At 37.6% G+C, this 20,249-nt stretch overlaps 1 protein-coding gene across 5 annotated transcripts in view; it reads left to right on the plus strand.

The window, feature by feature from the left end:
* LOC144978379 (soluble guanylate cyclase gcy-31-like) overlaps positions 1–20,249 on the plus strand; it is a 195,678-nt gene that overhangs the window by 145,003 nt on the left and 30,426 nt on the right. For 4 of the 5 annotated variants that reach the window (XM_078924335.1, XM_078924334.1, XM_078924332.1 and 1 more), the window contains 7 exons: positions 7,098–7,203; positions 8,882–9,011; positions 9,799–9,945; positions 11,085–11,231; positions 14,817–14,973; positions 18,745–18,854; positions 19,950–20,039. In XM_078924335.1, the coding sequence (XP_078780461.1) occupies positions 7,098–7,203; positions 8,882–9,011; positions 9,799–9,945; positions 11,085–11,231; positions 14,817–14,973; positions 18,745–18,854; positions 19,950–20,039 (887 nt within the window). The remainder of the gene's footprint in view (positions 1–7,097; positions 7,204–8,881; positions 9,012–9,798; positions 9,946–11,084; positions 11,232–14,816; positions 14,974–18,744; positions 18,855–19,949; positions 20,040–20,249) is intronic. The other variant, XM_078924336.1, reaches the window with a different exon arrangement.

Raw genomic sequence — 20,249 nt, forward strand, 5'->3', positions numbered from 1 at the left:
TATCTTTTTGTTTAAGGACAATTGAAATACACTTCTTTAACTTCCCCCCCCCCCCCCCGCTCTCTCTCTCTCTCTCTCTCTCTCTCTCTCTCTCTCTCTCTCTCTCTCGTCTTTCTTTCTTTCTTTCTCTTCTCTCTCTCTCTCTCTCTCTCTCTCTCTCTCTCTCTCTTTTTTTCTCTCTCACTCTCTCACTCACTTTCTCTCTTTAAGATTTCACGACGCAACAAATAAGGTTGCTTCTCATTGCTTCGAGTGTCGTCTTGTCTCGGCAATATTGTCTTCAATAGCTTCATTATTTTCCTCAAGCCCAGCTTTACTCTGCCTCGCTTCTTCTTCTTCTTCTTCTTCTTCTTCTTCTTCTTCTTCTTCTTCTTCTTCTTCTTCTTCTTCTTCTTCTTCTTCTTCTTCTTCTTCTTCTTCTTCTTCTTCTTCTTCTTCTCTTTTTCTTCTTCTTCTTCTTCTTCTTCTTCTTCTTCTTCTTCTTCTTCTTCTTCTTCTTCTTCTTCTTCTTCTTCTTCTTCTTCTTCTTCTTCTTCTTCTTCTTCTTCTTCTTCTTCTTCTTCTTCTTCTTCTTCTTCTTCTTCTTCTTCTTCTTCTTCTTCTTCTTCTTCTTCTTCTTCTTCTTCTTCTTCTTCTTCTTCTTCTTCTTCTTCGACGTTGTCCTTGTCCTCGCGAAGTCGCAGGTGTGAGAGTTGTTGCCAAAATGAGGGTTCATTTGAATCCATCTATATTTGAAGAGCGATGTTTCTGGTCACAGCTTTAAATACGTGTTTAGTTTGATTTTTCTATAGTATGGCAAAACTGTCGGAGATCTGTAACTAACCGTCAAAGAACAATACTATGACGTGTGACAAACTTTATGATTCACATATAAGATGTGATTTTAAAAGAAACAACAACAAAAAAGGTAGCTTTTATATACAGCAATATCAACTAAACGTGCTCAAACCCTCTCCTTGCCAACTAGAAACATGAAAATCGTCACATTTGTTACGATGCAATGAACATTTATTTTTCTTATTCAGATTTGTTATGTACATTCCATTTTTTGAAGAACAATGTTTTGGTAGATGCAGCTATAAAAACTTAACGCCGTTTGTAAAGCTTGTTTTGCTGCGCGCATTTATGTATAGATAGTATGTTTTCTTCACTTGTGAGTTTTGTGTTTTTTATGATACTTCGGGAACAATTCTGAAAATGGCTGGTAAGGAGAAAGTTAAAAGAGATCCCTAGCTAACAGCTGCACATAACAAGTAGGACGAGACATGACTCCTATTAGGCGATATTACATTTATGCAGACAAAGATAACATTGTTAAAGGCAAGGCACTCATTTTACACTTGAGTACGATGAAAGAATGTTAGGCAAGATCCTTTTCCCAAAACTCAACTATGCGCCGCTAAAAGCGGTATTCCAGCCCAGAATATTCTCATCCGAAGCTGATTGTCATACCACTAGTCCACATTCCGCACAAAAAATTGTCATGTTTATTCGGTTTATTCAATAAATAAATATAAATGAATATATTATGAATAAACAAAAAAATATACAAAAATGCATAAATAAGGACAATATTTTAAAATAAAAAGATATTACAATTATCTTTCGAGTCTAACATCGAATGAATCATCTGAATATATCCATATTTCAATAGTTCTGGTACACCCTTTGTTACAAGACTCTCATTTATTTAAAATGGGAGCGATCTATATTCATGTTTTCGTCCAATCTAGTCATCAATCACATAATTTGTTGTTGTACAACGATTGGATTTTTCTCAATGTATCTAAACACGCTGCTTTGTTTCTGAAAGTTGTAAGACACCCATGAGTCATGCTGATCAAAATGACCAATACGCTTCAACAGTCGTAACGTCACTTCCCTCGTACTGACGCATGTAACTTAGTAACTGGCTCTAAACTATCGGAACAATGGCGGACGCCCTTATGAAATATTTTTTCGACGAGCATAAAAACGTATCCAGAGGAAAAAAACATTATAAATCTGATCATGTTTTAACTTTTACACATATTGATCACAAGACATGAAAAGTTCTAGCCAACATGAAGAATAAAAAGTACCGATTTTCTTTGTTTAGAACCACGAGAGCCGCCGTTGCTGGGCGACTTGACATCAGATTATTGAATCCAATAGGATTCAGTAGTCTGATGTCACGCCGCCTGGCAACGGCGGCCATCTTGGTTCTAAACAAAGAAAATCATTACCTTTTATTCTTCATGTTGGCTATACCTTTTCATTCCCTTTTCATATGCCTTGTGATCAGAATGTGTAAAAGTCAAAACATGATCAAATTTATGTGGTTTTTTTTTTCCTCTGGAAACGCTTTTATGCTCGCCGGAGAAAGATTTCATACGGGCGTCCGCCATTGTTCCGATAGTTTAGAGCCAGTGTTACTAAGTTACCATGCGTCATTAGGAAGGAAGTGACGTTACGACTGTTGAAGACTATTGTAACGTTGAATATTTCTCAAAATGTGAACGCTTTACACGATGTGGGTCATTGTCAACACATTTTGCAATGTGACCAATGACCTCGAGTACATGGAAATGTAATATAGATAAATCGAAGTTGACGTCACTCAGGTCTTTGTTATTGTTTTTGCCATCCGCGTTTATGAGTAATTCTCACTAAACTGTAATAACCAGACTATAAGCATTCATGGTTACACACAGTTTTGTGTGTTGGTCCGTTATACTTCCGGATGGCAATGTTGTGAACCTCTTAGGCAAACGCATACTATCTATAGATCATGCCCATTGTTTTTTTTTTTCAGAGAATCGATAATCATGGTACACCATGTAAATATGAAATTAGAAATAGTATGGAGCGGCAACCTATATCAATATTTTTTTGTAAACTCTGAGAGTTTATATAGAGCAATATCCACTAAACGTGCTCAAAGCGCTTTACAATGCGGTCTCTAGCCAACAGGAACACTTATTGACATATAGGACGAGACATGAATCCTGTTAGGTGATATTACAATAATTTCGGATAGAGACAATGCTGTTAACGGCCAGGTACTTATTTTACGCCTGAGTACAGTGAGAGAATGTGAGTGAAGAGCTTTTTCAAAGAACTTCTTAACTATGCGCCGCTCAGAGCGAGACTCGAACCCAGGACCTTCCGATCCGAAAGCGAGTGTCATATCACTAGGCCACATCGCCGCACAAGATGAAAATCTTTTTCTTTTTCTTTCTTTTCCTTTTCAACGGTCCTCTTCCGTGTTTCTCTTGGTCTCTTTTACTCTTGCTGTCAGGTGTCCTGTTTTTGAGCTACACATGGGAGGCTGTTATAGATAGTATGCGCTTGGCTAAGAAAATCATAACATTGGCATCCGGAAGTATAACGGACCAACACACAAAACTATGTGTAACCTTGAACGTTTGTATAGTCTGGTTTATACAGTTTAGTGAGAATTACTCAAAAAATAATAACAAAGACTTGAGTGACGTCAACTTCGTTCTATCTATAAGACATTCTTAAGACATGTGCTAGATAAAAGCAAAAAATATCACGGTGTTATGGAGTTGATCTCGGAATCCAATCGATACACCTACCGCCTGGCTGAGATAGATAGATAGATAGATAGATAGAGAGAGAGAGAGAGGGAGAGAGAGAGAGAGAGAGAGAGAGAGAGAGAGAGAGAGAGAGAGAGAGAGAGAGAGAGAGAGAGAGAGAGAGAGAGAGGCGGAGTGAGCGGATGCATCTCCACTGAGCTCTTGATAGTATGCGCTTGGCTAAGAGGTTCATAACATTGCCATCCGGAAGTATAACGAACCAACACACAAAACTGTGTGTATCCATGAACGTTTATAGTCCGGTTAATACAGTTCAGTGAGTATTACTCATAAACGCGGATGGCAAAAATCAATAACACAGACCTTAGTGACGTCATCTTTGAACTATCTATAGTAATATCAATAGATAGTTCGAAGTTGACGTCACTCAGGTCTTTGTTATTGTTTTTTTTTGTTTTGTTTTTTGCCATCCATTTATGATTAATTATCACTAAAATGTCTGACTATAGATAGAATGCGCTTGGCCAAGGAGTTCACAACATTGCCATCCGGAAGTATAACGGACCAACACACAAACTCTTTGTAACCATGAACTTTTATAGTCTGGTTAATACAGTTTTGTGAGAACAACTCACAAACGCGGATGGCAAAAACAATAACAAAGGCCTGAGTGACGTCATCTGCATACTATCTATAAAAGTTTTGTGTGTTGGTCCGTTATACTCCCGGATGGCGATATTATGAGCTTCTTAGCCAAGCGCATACTATCTATTATACCCACCTACGCTGCTAGCCAAATTAATTTGCAAAACCAATGAAATCATTTTATCCTCACCAAGAACAAGTCTAGTTACCAGCATCCAATAAATCGGATGTTATGATTTATGACTGTCTGTGGGTGCTAATATATTCAATGAAATATTCACACACATACACAGGCACGCGTATCCATCCACTTACAGATACACACATACACACACACACACACACACACACAAATGCGTTCGCACACATGCAAAACACAAAGACTAAGGTCTGATAAGTAAAACGTCGAGAGAGAGAGAGAGAGAGAGAGAGAGAGAGAGAGAGAGAGAGAGAGAAAGAAGAAGAGAAGAGAGGAGAGAGAGAGAGAGAGAGAGAGAGAGAGAGTAGAGAGAGAGAGAAGAGAGAAGAAGAGAAAGAAAGAAGAGAGAATAGAGAGAGAGAAAGAGAGAGAAGAAGAGAAAAGAAGAGAGAAGAGAGAGAGAGAGAGAGAAAGAAAGAAAGAGAGAGAGAGAGAGAGAGAGAGAGAGAGAGAGAGAGAGAGAGAGAGAGAGATGCCTTAACTACTCGGTCACTTTGAACCCCCACCACTCCCACCTTATCCCCAGTAACAAATTTGGAAAGTTAAAATCTGATGGGCCAGATCTTTATTCCCTTTCCATGTGCTCGAGGTCATTGGTCACATTGCAAAGCGTGCTCAAAATGACCCACATAGTGAAAAGTATTCACAGCTTTTGAAATATCTAGAATCACGATTGGTCATTTTGTTCAGAATGGCACATGAGTATGTGTACAATTTTCATAAAGAAAACAGCGTGTTTACATTTGTTAAGTAACATCCAATCGATGGACAGCAACAAATCATGTGACTGATGACTCGGTTGGACGAAAACATGAATATAGATCGCTCCCATTGGGATTGAGTCGACTTTGAGTTCCATCAAAGGGTCAAAAGACAAGGCTAGAACATCAAGAGTAAACAAATCGTGAGCTGTTTTCAATAGTTCAACAAATGGGATTATTTGTTTCCTTGAGCGCTATTGATAGTATGCGCTTGGCTAAGAAGCTCACAATATTGCCATCCGGAAGTATAACGGACCAACACACAAAACTGTGTAACCATCAACTTTTATAGTTTGGATAACACAGTTAAGTGAGAATTACTCATAAACGTGGATGGCAAAAAACAATAACAAAGATCCGAGTGACGTCAACTTCATTCTATCTATAAGCGACCATCGGGCAGAGAAGTCGTGACGTAACATCTTCTACTCTTCCGGTTCCAAACTCCTTGAAAGTGGTATGTAACCAGTCCTTCGGAGGACTAATAATGGTTAGGTTACATATTGAATCATAAGGTGCCAAAACTATTTTAGTAGCGCGATGCATAGGCAGATTCATAGGATTACGGGATATAGAAGAAAGAGGATGGATGATCTATTGTGCGGCTATGTGGTCTAGTAGTATGACACTCCTTTTTGGATCGGAATGTCCTGGGTTCGAGCCTCGCGCTCGGCGCATAGTTGAGTCCTTGGAAAAGGCTCTTTACTCACATTATCTCACCGTACTCAGGTGTAAAATGAGTACCTGGCCGTTAACAGCGTTGTCTTTGTCCGAAAAATTGTCCCGTCCAACATGTTAAATGTTGCTGTTGAACAGGGACCCCTTGTAAAGCGCTTTGAGCACATTTAGTGGATATTGCGCTATATAAAGCTCAATTTTAATTTTTTTAGTTGTGACGACAAGCATATATTATTTAGACTAGATAATACGATACCATCACTCTGCACATCAATTACACAAGGTATGTATGTATCCAGCCCTACAGAAGAGTGGTTATACACTTCCAATGAAATAGAAACCATTTTTTTTTAACGGTGCACTTGTCCTAAAAATGATGTCAAAATATAGATAGTATGCAGATGACGTCACTCAGGCCTTTGTTATTGTTTTTGCCATCCGCGTTTGTGAGTTGTTCTCACTACACTGTATTAACCAGACTATTGATAGTTCGAAGATGACGTCACTCAGGCCTTTGTTATTGTTTTTTGCCATCCGCGTTTGTGAGTTGTTCTCACTAAACTGTATTAACCAGACTATAAAAGTTCATGGTTACACAGAGTTTGTGTGTTGGTCCGTTATACTTCCGGATGGCAATGTTGTGAACTCCTTGGCCAAGCGCATTCTATCTATAAAAGTTCATGGTAACACAGAGTTTGTGTGTTGGTCCGTTATACTTCCGGATGGCAATGTTGTGAACTCCTTGGCCAAGCGCATTCTATCTATAAGTGACCAAAGGCTACATACACTCTGGGAGACTCAAGATCCTTAAAGGTTACATAATATTATAGTAGTGTGAGTTGGTATGATTCATCATAGAAACACCGGGCAGAACCGGTCGGTATTTTGCCTAAACACATAACACCAATATAGATGGAACGAAATTGACGTCACTCAGCTCTTTGTTATTGTTTTTAGACAGGCTTATCGATGGTTATTTTATTTACTAAATTTTATTAGACTCTAAACGTCCAAGGTTACACACAGTTTTGTCTGTGTTGGTAGGTTTATATCCGGCTGACGGATGTTGATAGTATATTACCTAAACGCGTAGCTTAAAAAAAGTTACCAGAGGCTTCGCTCCGACAAACTCTAAACTTATTAAAGATTTCACATAGTCTTATGGGTTGGTATGATTCATCTATCGGGTAGAACTGGTGACTGTTTTACTGAAACCCGTAACATCAATAATATTGTATCTATTTAATATATATTTTATACTCTTTCTACCAGAAGAAGTGAGCAAAGAAACAACGGTCGAGCCTCTGACTCTATCATTCAAAGGACAAATGTTGTATATACATGAATGGGACTGCATCATGTTCCTGGGAACTCCCATGTAAGTCATCGAATGAATGCATTATCATCTACCAAATAGTCTTCAACAGTCGTGACGTGACGTCACTTCCCTCGTAATGACGCATCGTAGCTTAGTAACTGGTTCTAAACTATCGGAACAATGGATCGGACGCCCTTATGAAATACATCTCCGACGAGCATAAACGTGTATCCAGAGAAGAAAACCATTATAAATCTGATCATGTTTTGACTTATATACATTCTGATCACATGACATTTGAAAAAGTTCTAGCCAGCATGAAGAATAAAAAGTACCGAGTTTCTTTGTTTAGGACCAAGCTGCTGGTTGTTGGGCTGACATGACATCAGACTATTGAAATCCTATTCAGTCCCTTGATTGATGAACAAAGAATGATTACAAAGACCTTTCCACAACGGACTGGCATCTTAGAGTTGAGGCTTAGATATGTGTTTTTTGTTAGTTTATGTTCATTGGAAGAAACCATCGCGCCCTTAAAAAATATATAGACTATATATAAAATTAACATGGTTGCTGTGCTCTTAAATATGAATAAATAATAATGTGAAAATTGAAAGTAAGCTTCAATTTAATTACAAAAACAGATCAAAGGAACTGTCAAGTTGAATATTGCAAATAAATATCTACACTCTGAATAAGTCTACCTGTATTGTGTTTTGGGAACTTCAATCTTAATGAGAAGTAAAATAACCCTCGGACCTGGCTATTTAGATAGAACGAAACTGATATCACTCAGCTCTTTGCTATAGCTTTAGACAGCCATTTTATTGATTAGTTCTTACTAAATTATATCAATCAGACTATAAACGTTCAAGATTACACATAGTTTTGTGCGTTGGTACGCTATATCCAGCTGGCGGATGTTATCAGTATTTTACCTAAACGCATAGCATCAGCACAGTTTGAAATCAAAATTGTAATATTAAATTGTACAAGCTTAGATGGGAGTATGTTACAGCGACGGTATGATTAATATGACTATGGACGCGATGACAAATTGGATTTTCAAAAAAAGACACAAAAAATAAAAAATAACAAAAAAAAACGAAACAAAAAAAAAAAAAAAAAAAAAAAAAAAAACAAGAAAAAGAAAAAAAAACAAAAAACAAACAAACAAAAGAAATACTTGAGCTTTTATATAGCGCAATATCCACTAATTGTGCTCAAAGCGCTTTACCAGGATTAGGCATTGTACTTAATTCCAACGATCCAGGGATCAGCATGCCGCCGCGAGGGTTTTTTTTATGGGTTTTTAAAAAGTTATATTTTACTGTTATTATTATAATTTTTGGGGGGTTGTATTTTTCTGATTGCTCTGTTTGGAACTGCCTCATACACAGGTTTGTTTAGATCTTTAGGTCCTGGGTTCGAGCCTCGCTCGGCGCATAGTTAAGTCCTTGGAAAAGGCTCTTGACTCACATAATCCCACCCATACTCAGGTGTAAAATGAGTGCCTGGCCGTTATCAGCGTTGTCTCTGTCGGAAAAAATGGTATTATCGCCTGACAGGCGTCATGTCCCGTGCTACATGTTACGTGTTGCTGTTGGTCGGAGACCCTTTGTAACGCGCTTTGAGTGGATATTGCGCTTTATAAAAGCTCAAGTTTAAAAAGGTTCAATTTTATCAGAATAACTTGTATTTTGTTATATTATTATAAGTCACCTGGTCCATTCCCCAGTATGAGCTCCCTGGACGATATGTTCCGAGCTGGACTCTACATCAACGATTTGAGTATGCACGATTCCAGTAGGGACTTGGTACTAGCGGGAACTCAGCAATCTGCAGAACTTAAACTGGCACTGGACCAGGTGAGTCGTCGTGGTGGTCGTCATAGTTATTGTTGTCGTTGTCGTCGTCGTCGTCGTCGTCGTCACCTTCATAATCAACACCATCAACATCGTCCTCCTCCTGATCATCATCATATCATTATCATGATGATGATGATGATGATGCTGTTGATGATGTTGATGACTTTTGTGTTATTGTTGCTGATGATGATGATGTTGGAGATGATGATGATGATGATGATGATGATGATGATGATGATGATGATGATGATGATGATGATGATGTCAATGATGTATACATTGTCGCCATAGATTCTCAACTTTGTGTTTATACATTTTTATGCATGCCACGTCTGTAAACGAATTTCCATTTTTTTTAAGGATAACGTATATATTATTATTATCATCATCATCATCATCATCATCATCATCATCATCATCATCATCATCATCATCATCATCACCATCATCAACAGCATCATCATCATCATCATCATTATCATCCTCATCATCATCATCATCATCATTATTATTACTATTATTATTATTATTATTATTATTATTATTATTATTATTATTACTACTATTATTGTTATTATTATTATTATTATTATTATTATTATCATTATTATTATTATTATTATTATTATTATTATTATTATCGTCATGAAAAAGAAAAAAATCAACAACAAAAACACTAACCACAAGCACCTTAGCTACAGCAGGAGTAATTTCTCAACTGACCTTGACATTAATTTTAATTCCCCTCCCACCCCCTCCTCCGTCATCCATCACCATCTTTACACAGGAGCTAGAGAAGAGTCGTCTTCTAGAAGAAAGTATGCAAAAGCTGGATCAAGAGATGCAGAGAACGGACGCCTTGTTGTATCAGATGATTCCACGACCCGTTGCTGAAAGGCTGAGGCGAGGGGAGCCCTCTGTTGACACTTGCCAAGTGTGTTTGTAGAAATAAATAAATAAATAAATTATATATATATATATATATATATATATATATATATATATATATATATATATTATCTTAATAATTACCACAATGTTGGAGTCAGTCTACATCGATGTTTCAGGCCTTTTCAGCCATCGTCAGGACTGTGTGTTACATGAGTTTGGTTTGTTGTCTGTTGTTGTTTGTTAAAGTGGTTCCGGTTTGTAGTTGATTAGTAAGTACTTCCGGCGATGTGGACAAGTATTAAAATAATAATTCGCTCCATTGCTACATGTCGAGCACTATCCGTACCATATTTGTATCAAGCACGATTCAATATATATATATATATATATATATATATATATATATATATATATATATATATATATATATATATATATATATATATACATAAAGAAATAAATGAATAAATAAATTAAATATAAAACATATATTAAGAAATAAAGAAATAACATTCATTCTTCCCATAGGAAAATTTATCTTCAGGGTCTATTCCAAAAGAAGTTTGGAATAAGCCAGGCTTCAGCCGCCGTACAGCGCCGCAAACTGAGCTAGCGCAAGGTGACTTGCTGAAGGCCACATAGCGCAGCTGGTATTTGAACCTGGTACCTTTCGGGTACGAAGCAAAGATCAGAGCGCTGAGCCACGATGCCCAAAAGAACCGTTGTCGTATAGATATGGGTCGATTAAAATGACCCAAAAACGTGTCAAAAATATTGGTCCTGAGCCTTTATTTTGTCATAGAGTATCAAACCTGAGAGTTACCTCACATAGCATCGCTTTTTTTTTCAATTATTAGGTAAAGACATTCTTTTCTATTTCGACAAATAAAAGCTGAAGAAAAAAATGTATACACGACACTTTCAACATGTGGTATTATTGGTATTCTTCGCTGTGCTGCTGCTGCTGCTGCTGCTGCTGCTGCTGCTGCTGATGATGATGATGATGATGATGATGATGATGATGATGATGATGATGATGATGATAATAACGACGACGACGATGATGATGATGATGATGATGATGATGATGATGATGATAACGATGATGATGGTGGTGGTGGTAGTGATGATAACTCATACTTTTCCTTCCTCAACACTATACTCTCTTCCCAACTACCATAGGTATTTGAGAGCGTAACGATCCTGTTCAGCGATGTGGTGGGGTTTACAACCATCTGCAGCAAGATTACACCTATGCAAGTTGTCTCCATGCTCAATGCGATGTACACAAAGTTTGATCACCTCAGTGAGAAACACAGTGTCTATAAGGTTTGTACGCGTTTGTTGTACATACTATTAATAGTGGTAGTAGTAGTAATTGTTCTATTATTATTATTATTATTATTATTATTATTATTATTATTATTATTATTATTATTATTAGTAGTAGTAGTAGTAGTAGTAGTAGTAGTAGTAGTAGTAGTAGTAGTGGTAGTAGTAGTAGTAGTAGTAGTAGTAGTAGTAGTAGTAGTAGTAGTAGTAGTAGTATTGGACCATGTTTTGCGTCATTTTTTTGAGATTCCTATTACAACAATGAGCCCATAAGGAATTGGGTTCTCAGATCTGCAAAGAAGTGCACGTCGTATCTAATGATAAGAACCCCCCCTCCCCCGCAAAAAAACAAACAAAACAAACAAACAAACAAACAAAAAAACCATCCCCCCCCCAAAAAAAAAATAATAAAAAAACAACCAAAAACAAAACAAAAACAAAACAAATCAAACCAAAAAAACAAAAACAAAATAAAACAAAAATAGAAAACAACAAAACTTGAGTGTTTATCTAGTGAAATATCCATTAAACGTACTCAAAGCGCTCTACAAGGGATACCCTTGCAGAGGGCGACACTTGTCATGTAGAGTGAGACATGACGTCTGTGAGGTGAATATTACAATCTTTTCCGACAGTTACAACGCTGGGATGGCGAAAGATGTGAGTAAAAAGTGCATTTTTCCCTAAGACTTAACTATGCGCCGCTCAGATCGGGTCTCGAACCCTGGACTTTTGGATCCGAAGTCGAGTGTCAGTCATACCACAAGACCATAGCCTCACATCAGACCTGCGGGATGGGCTAATGAGTTTTGATTTGAAAGGCCATTAATATCTAAGTACCTTGGGCACATTCATGTTAGTTGCCTTAATTAAAAAGAATAAAAATAAATTGAACTATCGATGAGTTAACGCTGTCTAATTGCGCTGACTAATGTGCGGCTATCTGGTCTAATGGTATAACACTCGCTTTCGGATCGGAAGGTCCTGGGTTCGAGCCTGGCTCGACGCATAGTTGAGTCCTTGGAAAAGACTCTTTACTCACATTCTCTCACCGTACTCAGGTGTAAAAATGAGTACCTGGCCGTTAACAGCGTTGTCTCTGTCCGGGGAAAAAATGCAATATCGCCTAACAAGCGTCATGTATCGTTCTACATGTTAAGTGTTGCTGTTGGTTAGGGACCACTTGTAAAGCGCTTTGAGCACTTTTAGTGGATATTACACTATATAAAAACTCAATTATTATAAAAAGCTCAATTAGGATTTGAAAGTCCATTAATATCTAAGTACCTTGGACAGATTCATTTTAGTTGCCTTAATTTAAAAGTTTAGATAGAATAAATAGGACTATCGATGGGTTAACGCCATCTAATTGGGGTTTACGAGGATATTTAGGACACAGATCACACACTATCTCATTCTATACTAGGAATGTTTCAAAATTAATGAGAAAATGGTCTCATTAAACGTAAAAGCACTTATTTATTTATCTTATCTTATTAAAGGCTGAATATAGAAATTATCTTTTAAATGCCTTATACAATAGATAGTTTATAATTACAAAATCTCATAATATAGCTTGTATTGTGTCATTCACAGACAGTTTTACACAACTTTGAATGTAAGAAAAAATATATCAATATTTATTAAACTTGAGATTATATAAAGTGCAATATCCACTAAAAGTGCTCAAGGTACTTAGTTCTTTACAATTTATTTATTAAACTTGAGCTTGTATACAGCACAATATCCACTAAATGTGCTCAAAGCGCTTTACAATGAGTTCCTCGCCAACATTAACACGTAACATGTTGAACGAGACATGACGCCTTTTAGGCAATATTACAATATATTTTCGCCAGATACAATGCTGTTAGCGGCCAAGTAATCATTTCACACCTGAATACTGTGAGAGAATGTGAGTAAATAGGCTTTTTTTTTCAAGGACTCGACCATGCGCCGTTCAGAATGGGATTCGAACCCAGGACTTTCCGATCCGAAAGCGAGTGTCATACCACTTGCCACCCACCCCCCCCCCCCACACACACACACAAACACACACCCATACACACACACATACAAAGGTGTTAATGTTAGTAGTTTGAGTAACTTTCGGTGAATTTAAGACATTTACATTGATTTTAATAAAAACAAACATGTTATAACATAATTTCTAGTTACATCATAATATTATGAATATGTGCCCCTCCGTCTCAAAGCGGTATTATGCCGGGGTGAACTAGGTACTGGAACTTGAATGCATAGCTAAACATATGAAACTAAATGGTAATTTCTATTCATTATGGTAGAGAATAAAATTTAAAAAAAAAGGGGGGGGGGGCGAAGTGGCCGAGTGGTTAAGGCATTGCACTGTGATCCGGAAAGTCCCGGGTTCGAGCCCCGCTTCAGGCACTTTCGTTTTTTTCCTTGGACAAGATTATTAACCCCCAATTTTCTCACTTTGGATAACACGGGTGATACCTGTTGACATAAGACATCTTATTTGGTGAATTATCTATATTCCTTCGTGGGATGCCTGGGCGACGATATTTTATGATGTCATGGCCGAAGAGCATGATTATTTTTATGGTAGAGAATAAAGATAATTTCTAAAATTACAACCAACTCAAAGTTCCTATTAAATTTCAAGGCCATAGCAAACATAAATAATCCTCATATTTTTGGATGAACATCAGAAATTTAAATAAAAATAGTGCAGCGCCGCAAATTGAGCTAGGGCGAGGTGACTTTGCTCAGCGCAGCGGCGGATGATCGAACTTGGCACCTTTCGGATACGAAGCAGAGACTGTACCGCTGAGCCACACTGCCCCAATAAAGATAATTTCTTACATTACACTCGTCTCAAAGTTCCTATTATAATTTCAAGGCCATAACAAAACAAAACAAAAAATCATTCTCATATTTTTGCATGAACATCAGAAATCTGAGTAAGAAAGATGTTGGTTGTATCGGAGACTAAAATAATGGAGACATGAAACGGAGACATGAAACTTATGGGCTCCTTCCGTATGTGGGGGTTCAATGTCAAGTCGGTAAACATGGCATATGTGTATTGATGGTGTGTGTTAAAATAAAATTCTCTCCACCAAAAACCCAACACCAAAAGAATTATAATCTTTGCGTATCCCCCCGCCCTTCTCTCTCTCTCTCTCTCTCTCTCTCTCTCTCTCTCTCGCTCTCTCTCTCTCACTATCTATCTATCTATCTATCTATCTATCTATCTATCTATCTACCTTTTGCGGCTATGTGGTTTAGTGGTATGACACTCGCTTTCGGATCGGAAGGTCCTGGGCTCGAGCCTCGCGCTCGGCGCATAGTTGAGTCCTTGGAAAAGGCTCTTTACTCACATTCTCTCACCGTACTCAGGTGTAAAATGAGTACCTGGCCGTTAACAGCGTTGTCTTTGTCCGAACAATTGTAATATGGCCTAACAGGCGTCATGTCCCGTCCTACATGTTAAATGTTGTTGTTGACCAGGGACACCTTGTAAAGCGCTTTGAGCACATTTAGTGGATATTGCTCTATATAAAGCTCAAAGCTCAATTTTCTTCTTTTTTTTTCCAGGTGGAGACTATAGGAGATGCTTATATGGCTGTGTCAGGAGCCCCTACCACCACGCAGTATCACGCTCAGCACATGATGGAGATGGCCATGGACATGAAGGAGTCAATGTATGACCTTCGAGATCCCTCCAGCGATGACCACATGAAACTCCGAATAGGTGAGTCAGATCAAGTCGATCGATCTTTTAGTCCGTAAGAGCCATAGGGCCCAAGGAACTGGAGTTATCCCGGTTTTTATAGAGTGGAATGGACAATAGCGAAAGAAATTGAGTAGTAAAACCAAAATCTAGAGATGCCTAAATAAGTCAATAAAATGGAGAGAAAGATAAAGGGAATATATGTGACTCAGAAATAAGGGAACAACACAATACAAACAAAATTGATTGCTACCCTTTGGATATACGCTCAGTGGCGGTTCTAGCCTATTTACAGTGGTTGGGCAAAGATGATCCGGTCATATATATATATATATATATATATATATATATATATATATATATATATATATATATATATATATATTATTTATTTATTTATTTTTTTTTTAATTATAATATTTTTTCACCTTTAAAAAAAATATTTCAACCACAAATAATCACCTTCACAATGAAATGACAATACCAGTAGATTTTAATTATTCCAAACGTAATCAAAAAATAATCACGAAAGAGAATACAACTAAAAACTAAAGCGACGAGACATAATGCGACAACACCTTGACAATAGAAGTCCCATTTCGTTCACTCGAAAAATTAAAGAGATGCTTTAATCCCTCAACGGCGAGATTAATATTTCTGTTACATTACTGGTTTTCAGTAGTATGTAGTAACCTTAAAGTTTTCATCGTGAAGCAACAACAGCGATATGACTCGAGTTTCATTCAGAGCTGAAATTGCATCATTTTTACTGCTGTCTTGGTGGTTAGAATGATTGTGCCGGTGGTGGTAGTGGTTGGAATAGTGGTAGCGGTGGTGGTGGTGGTGGTGGAGGAGGAGGAGGAAGACGAGGCGGTGAGGGAGGATGTAATTATGATAGTGGTTTTGGTGGTGCTGTTGGTTAGAATGATAGTTGTGGAGACGATTGTTGTACTTGTTGTTAATATTGTTGTTGTTGTTGTTGTTGTTGTTGTTGTTGTTGTTGTTGTTGTTGTTAATAATGATGATGATGATGATGATGATGATGATGATGATGATGATGATGATGATGATGATGATGATGATGATGACAATCACGATGTCGTCGACAATGATGGTTACCACCATACGATATTACAAAGTTTATTTAATCTTAGGCTTTCGCCAATAATTCACACAATACAATTAAGACAAAAGAATGTTATCAATCTCTCCTCATGCATTCGTTATACTATCACAATAACGACCGTGTTATCTTTACTCCTTCCCAATGCTATCTATACAAGAGTGCTATGCTCCTTCCCCAACCAACCCCTAGCTTCCCGCCTCTTCGTCGCGAACTATCTTATGTATGTATTAGCTTCAGGACGGGCAAGTACGGAATCTGCCCACCCTTCCTTTAAACGTCTTTATTTCCTCTATAACTTAGAATTCAACTCTCTCCTTACTCAGAAGAGGATTTCTCGTATACTAATTCAATTGTTGAGAAAACCAAAATGGTGGTTGTATTAATATTTATTTAGTCGTGACTTTTGAATGAAATGTTTTGTTTTATTAGAGGAAATACAATAGAAAATTACATTGTTTTGCAAAATTATTTAGTCTGGCAATAAAAATACAGCGGTAATTACTTTAAGAATAATAAAAAAAAAAGAACTAACAAATTAATTTGTTAAAAAAAAAAAAAAAAAACAACAAAAAACAAATAAGAAAACAATTTAAATAAATGAGTTTTGAGAAGTACTTAAAGAAAACGAAAAAAAAAAAGAAATAATTTAAATGGATAAACAAATATATAAAACAACACAAATTAATACTAAATTGATATAATATTAGTAAGTTAATAAATTTAATTCAATACTGGAACCTTCCCAAAGTCATTACATCAATGGTACCAGCACAAGTAAGGCAATAAATAAGAAAAAGTTCGTTTGCCAAAAGCTCTATTCAGTGTTCACTGGTTATTAAGGTGGGCTCATTTGAATTAGCCCGACCTAGTACTAGAGAGGCCAGACAGCAAAAATCGGAGTTAGTTCACCGTCAGGCGACGTGACGATGAGATGACGATGTGGGCGGAGTGGAGTGGTTGGGGAGGGGAGGGGGGGGGGGGGGGTTGATAAAAAGAACAGGAGCGTATCCTGGTTTATGCATTACGGGGTGCATGGTCATTCGCAATCTATCAAAAATACACACAAATTGATTTCAGTACGAAGTATCAAGTTTAAGTAGTAACTTTTGAAATTATCTAATTTAGATTAGATTATTTCGGACCTGGTAATACAGCTTATAACTGGAAAAAAAACAGGCTGGTATTTGCCCACCCTGCCCATTATTACCAGCCGTCCCTGTATACGCTTATATATCGCAATGTTCTTTCTAGTAGATCTAATAGACCCAGCAACACAATTACTGTTGAATGGACGGACGGAGCGGGGGTTGGTGGGGGGGGGGGTGTCTGAGAAAATTTTAGACTTCATCCGTGATCGATTTTGGTGAAGTAAGTGCTTTATCAACAGAGATATCGGAACCACTGTATAAAACTGTTAAGATTACGAAATTTCAGACTGATATTTTGAGAAACTAGGTTCATTCTTCTAAATGGACTAGATCTAAATTAATGTAAATAAAATCTCATATTTCAAAATCTATGTTTTTGTAAGTGGTTCACAACTACATAGAAGCTCATTGACTCGGTGGGTTAATATTATGGGAAGGGGTAGACTATAATTTGCTGGTAGGAGGGTGGGGGGGGGGGGGGCAGACATTGGAACATTGGCTGATCCTTTGATCTGCATCCTTTTTTAAGTTTTTAAAAAAGTGGTCTTTCAGAGTCCGAAGACAAATGGAGCCAGAGTATATCCCGGTTTTTAAAGGGTTAAACGGAAAATAGCAATTGCTTGTTACCCTTTAGATAAGACGCTAGATCTAAAAGACCCATCAACACGATCATTGTTGGATGAATTGAGAGAAAAAGCTCGACTTTACTCCACTTCAAAACTTGACACTGTGTTGTAGAGCTCATTCTGCTGAACAATATTATGTATAGAATGTACGTGTTAATTTTCTCTTTGAGTAAGAAAAATCTATTTTTGTGTTGGGTAGGTGGGTGACATTTTGGGGAAAATTCTGAAACTGGCCGGGAAGGAGAGAGTTAAGCGTGGTCAGTGGCCGGATGGGTGAGAGTGATCGTTGAAAATGCTCGTCTCGACTTTGTGTCCGTGGTTGACATTCTTATCAGACATTACTCCACTCTACTCAGGTGTGAATGAGTACCTGACTATATGTGTAGTGACATATATTGGAAGACTAATAGTACAAAAAAAGAATGTCTTACAAGCAACTGATACTGTATGAAATGAAAATATGATTCCATTTTATTGTTAACTAGGTGAATAAACGAAATATTGTGTCCGTGAAAAATGCACTATGTAAATTTTCATCTTTCATTTTTTAAAAATGTATTTATTTATTTTTGTGTTTGACGTCACTTCCCTCGTAATGACGCATAGTAACTTTGTAACTGGCTCTAAACTATCGGATCAATGGCGTACGCCCTATGAATACTTCTCCGACAAGCATAAAATTGTATCCAGAGGATAAAAACATTATAAATCTGATCATGTTTTGACTTTTATACATTCTGATCACATGATATTATGTGAAAAAGTTGTAGCCAGCATGATGAAGAATAAAAAGTACCGATTTTCTTTGTTTAGAACCAAGCTGCTGGTTGCTGAGCGGACGTGACATCAGACTTTTGAATCCTATTAGATACTATACAACTTTCTGTTCCAGGTTGCCACTCTGGCACAGTAGTAGCAGGAGTGGTTGGGATAAAAATGCCCAGGTACTGTTTGTTTGGTGACACCGTCAACACAGCTTCCAGGATGGAGTCAGGGGGTGAGGTGAGTTCTTAACCAGTGATTTGTACTGCAAGATGTGCATGGTTGTTTGTTTGTTTGTTTGTTTGTTTTTTTTGGGGTTTTTTTTTGACATCACTCTTCACATAGACTTGAGCTTTTCAGATTTGATATAGCGCAATATCCACTAAGCGCTCTCAAAGCGCTTTACAAGGGGTCCCTGACCAACAGCAAGACGTAACATGTAGAACAAGACACGATGTCTGTTTGGTGATACTACATTTTTTCCGACTGAGGCAACGCTGTTAACGGCCAGGTACTCATTTTACACCTGAGAGAATATGAGTAAAGAGGCTTTTCTGAGGATTCAACGATGCGCCGAGAGAGGCTCAAACTCAGGACCTTCCGATCCGAAAGCGAATGTTATACCACAAGACCACATAGCCGCAGAGAATAGGAGACTCATTTAATTTGTTATACTTCATTGGAGAGAAGGTAAACTAACAATACTTACTTAATCCTCTTCGGGCCTTGAGGCACATAGGGCATCTATCAGACATCTCCATTTTTTCCGATCGGTTGCTTTTGCGGTGGCTGTATTCCAGGACAGGCCTGCTTCCATTAATTCTTTCTCCATGGTTCTTCGCCAGGTTTCTTTGGGTCTTCCCCGCTTTCTCTTCCCAATTGTTGTCCAGTACAGGGCTGTCTTGGGAAGTGACCCTTTTTAAATTCTGGCCACATGATCCAGCCCGGATTTCAATGCTAGTGCAGTCAGCTTTCTTTAATAGATCCACTCTGTTTTCATTGATGCAGGCCAAAAGATGTTAAATATTCTTTTAGACACTTGTTTTGAAAGATTTCTAGTTTCTGTGTTATGGATGATGTTATTTTCCAGCTTTCACTTTCATAAAGCAGTACAGAATACTGACAATAAATTGATAAAAACTAAAATTTGACATAATATCTTGTCATTTTAACCTTAAAATCCCTTTTCTTGCATCTTCGTTATCTCAACACATCACCGATTTGAAGCAATGAGTCACAGTTTATTACAAATGTATCACATCGGGATGAACATCGGAATCTCTCACAGCTTTTCTTTTTTCACTCTATCACGTTACTATTCAATTTCTGTTTCAGGCCATGAAAATCCACGTAAGTGAGACAACCAAAGAGAAATTGGAAGGTTTTCCATACCTTGTGGAAGAGCGAGGGAGCATTCAAGTTAAAGTAAGCCTTTTGGGAAAGTGAATGAAAGATAAATAAATCTGAACATTGATATAACTCATTCTCGCTGATTTATCTTGATGTCGCAGGGTTGAAACATATTTGACGAAATGGGTTGGGGGGGGGGGGGGTAATGGGAAGCAGAGGTCGTGGTGTGTCACACTTTCCTCTTCCGGTTCAAAACTCCTTGGACGAGTGTAACAAGTCCTCCGG

Source organism: Berghia stephanieae, chromosome 8 (genome assembly GCF_034508935.2).
Source record: "Berghia stephanieae isolate SIO BIC M18660-M18661 chromosome 8, UCSD_Bste_1.3, whole genome shotgun sequence".
NCBI classification, from domain to species: domain Eukaryota; kingdom Metazoa; phylum Mollusca; class Gastropoda; order Nudibranchia; family Aeolidiidae; genus Berghia; species Berghia stephanieae.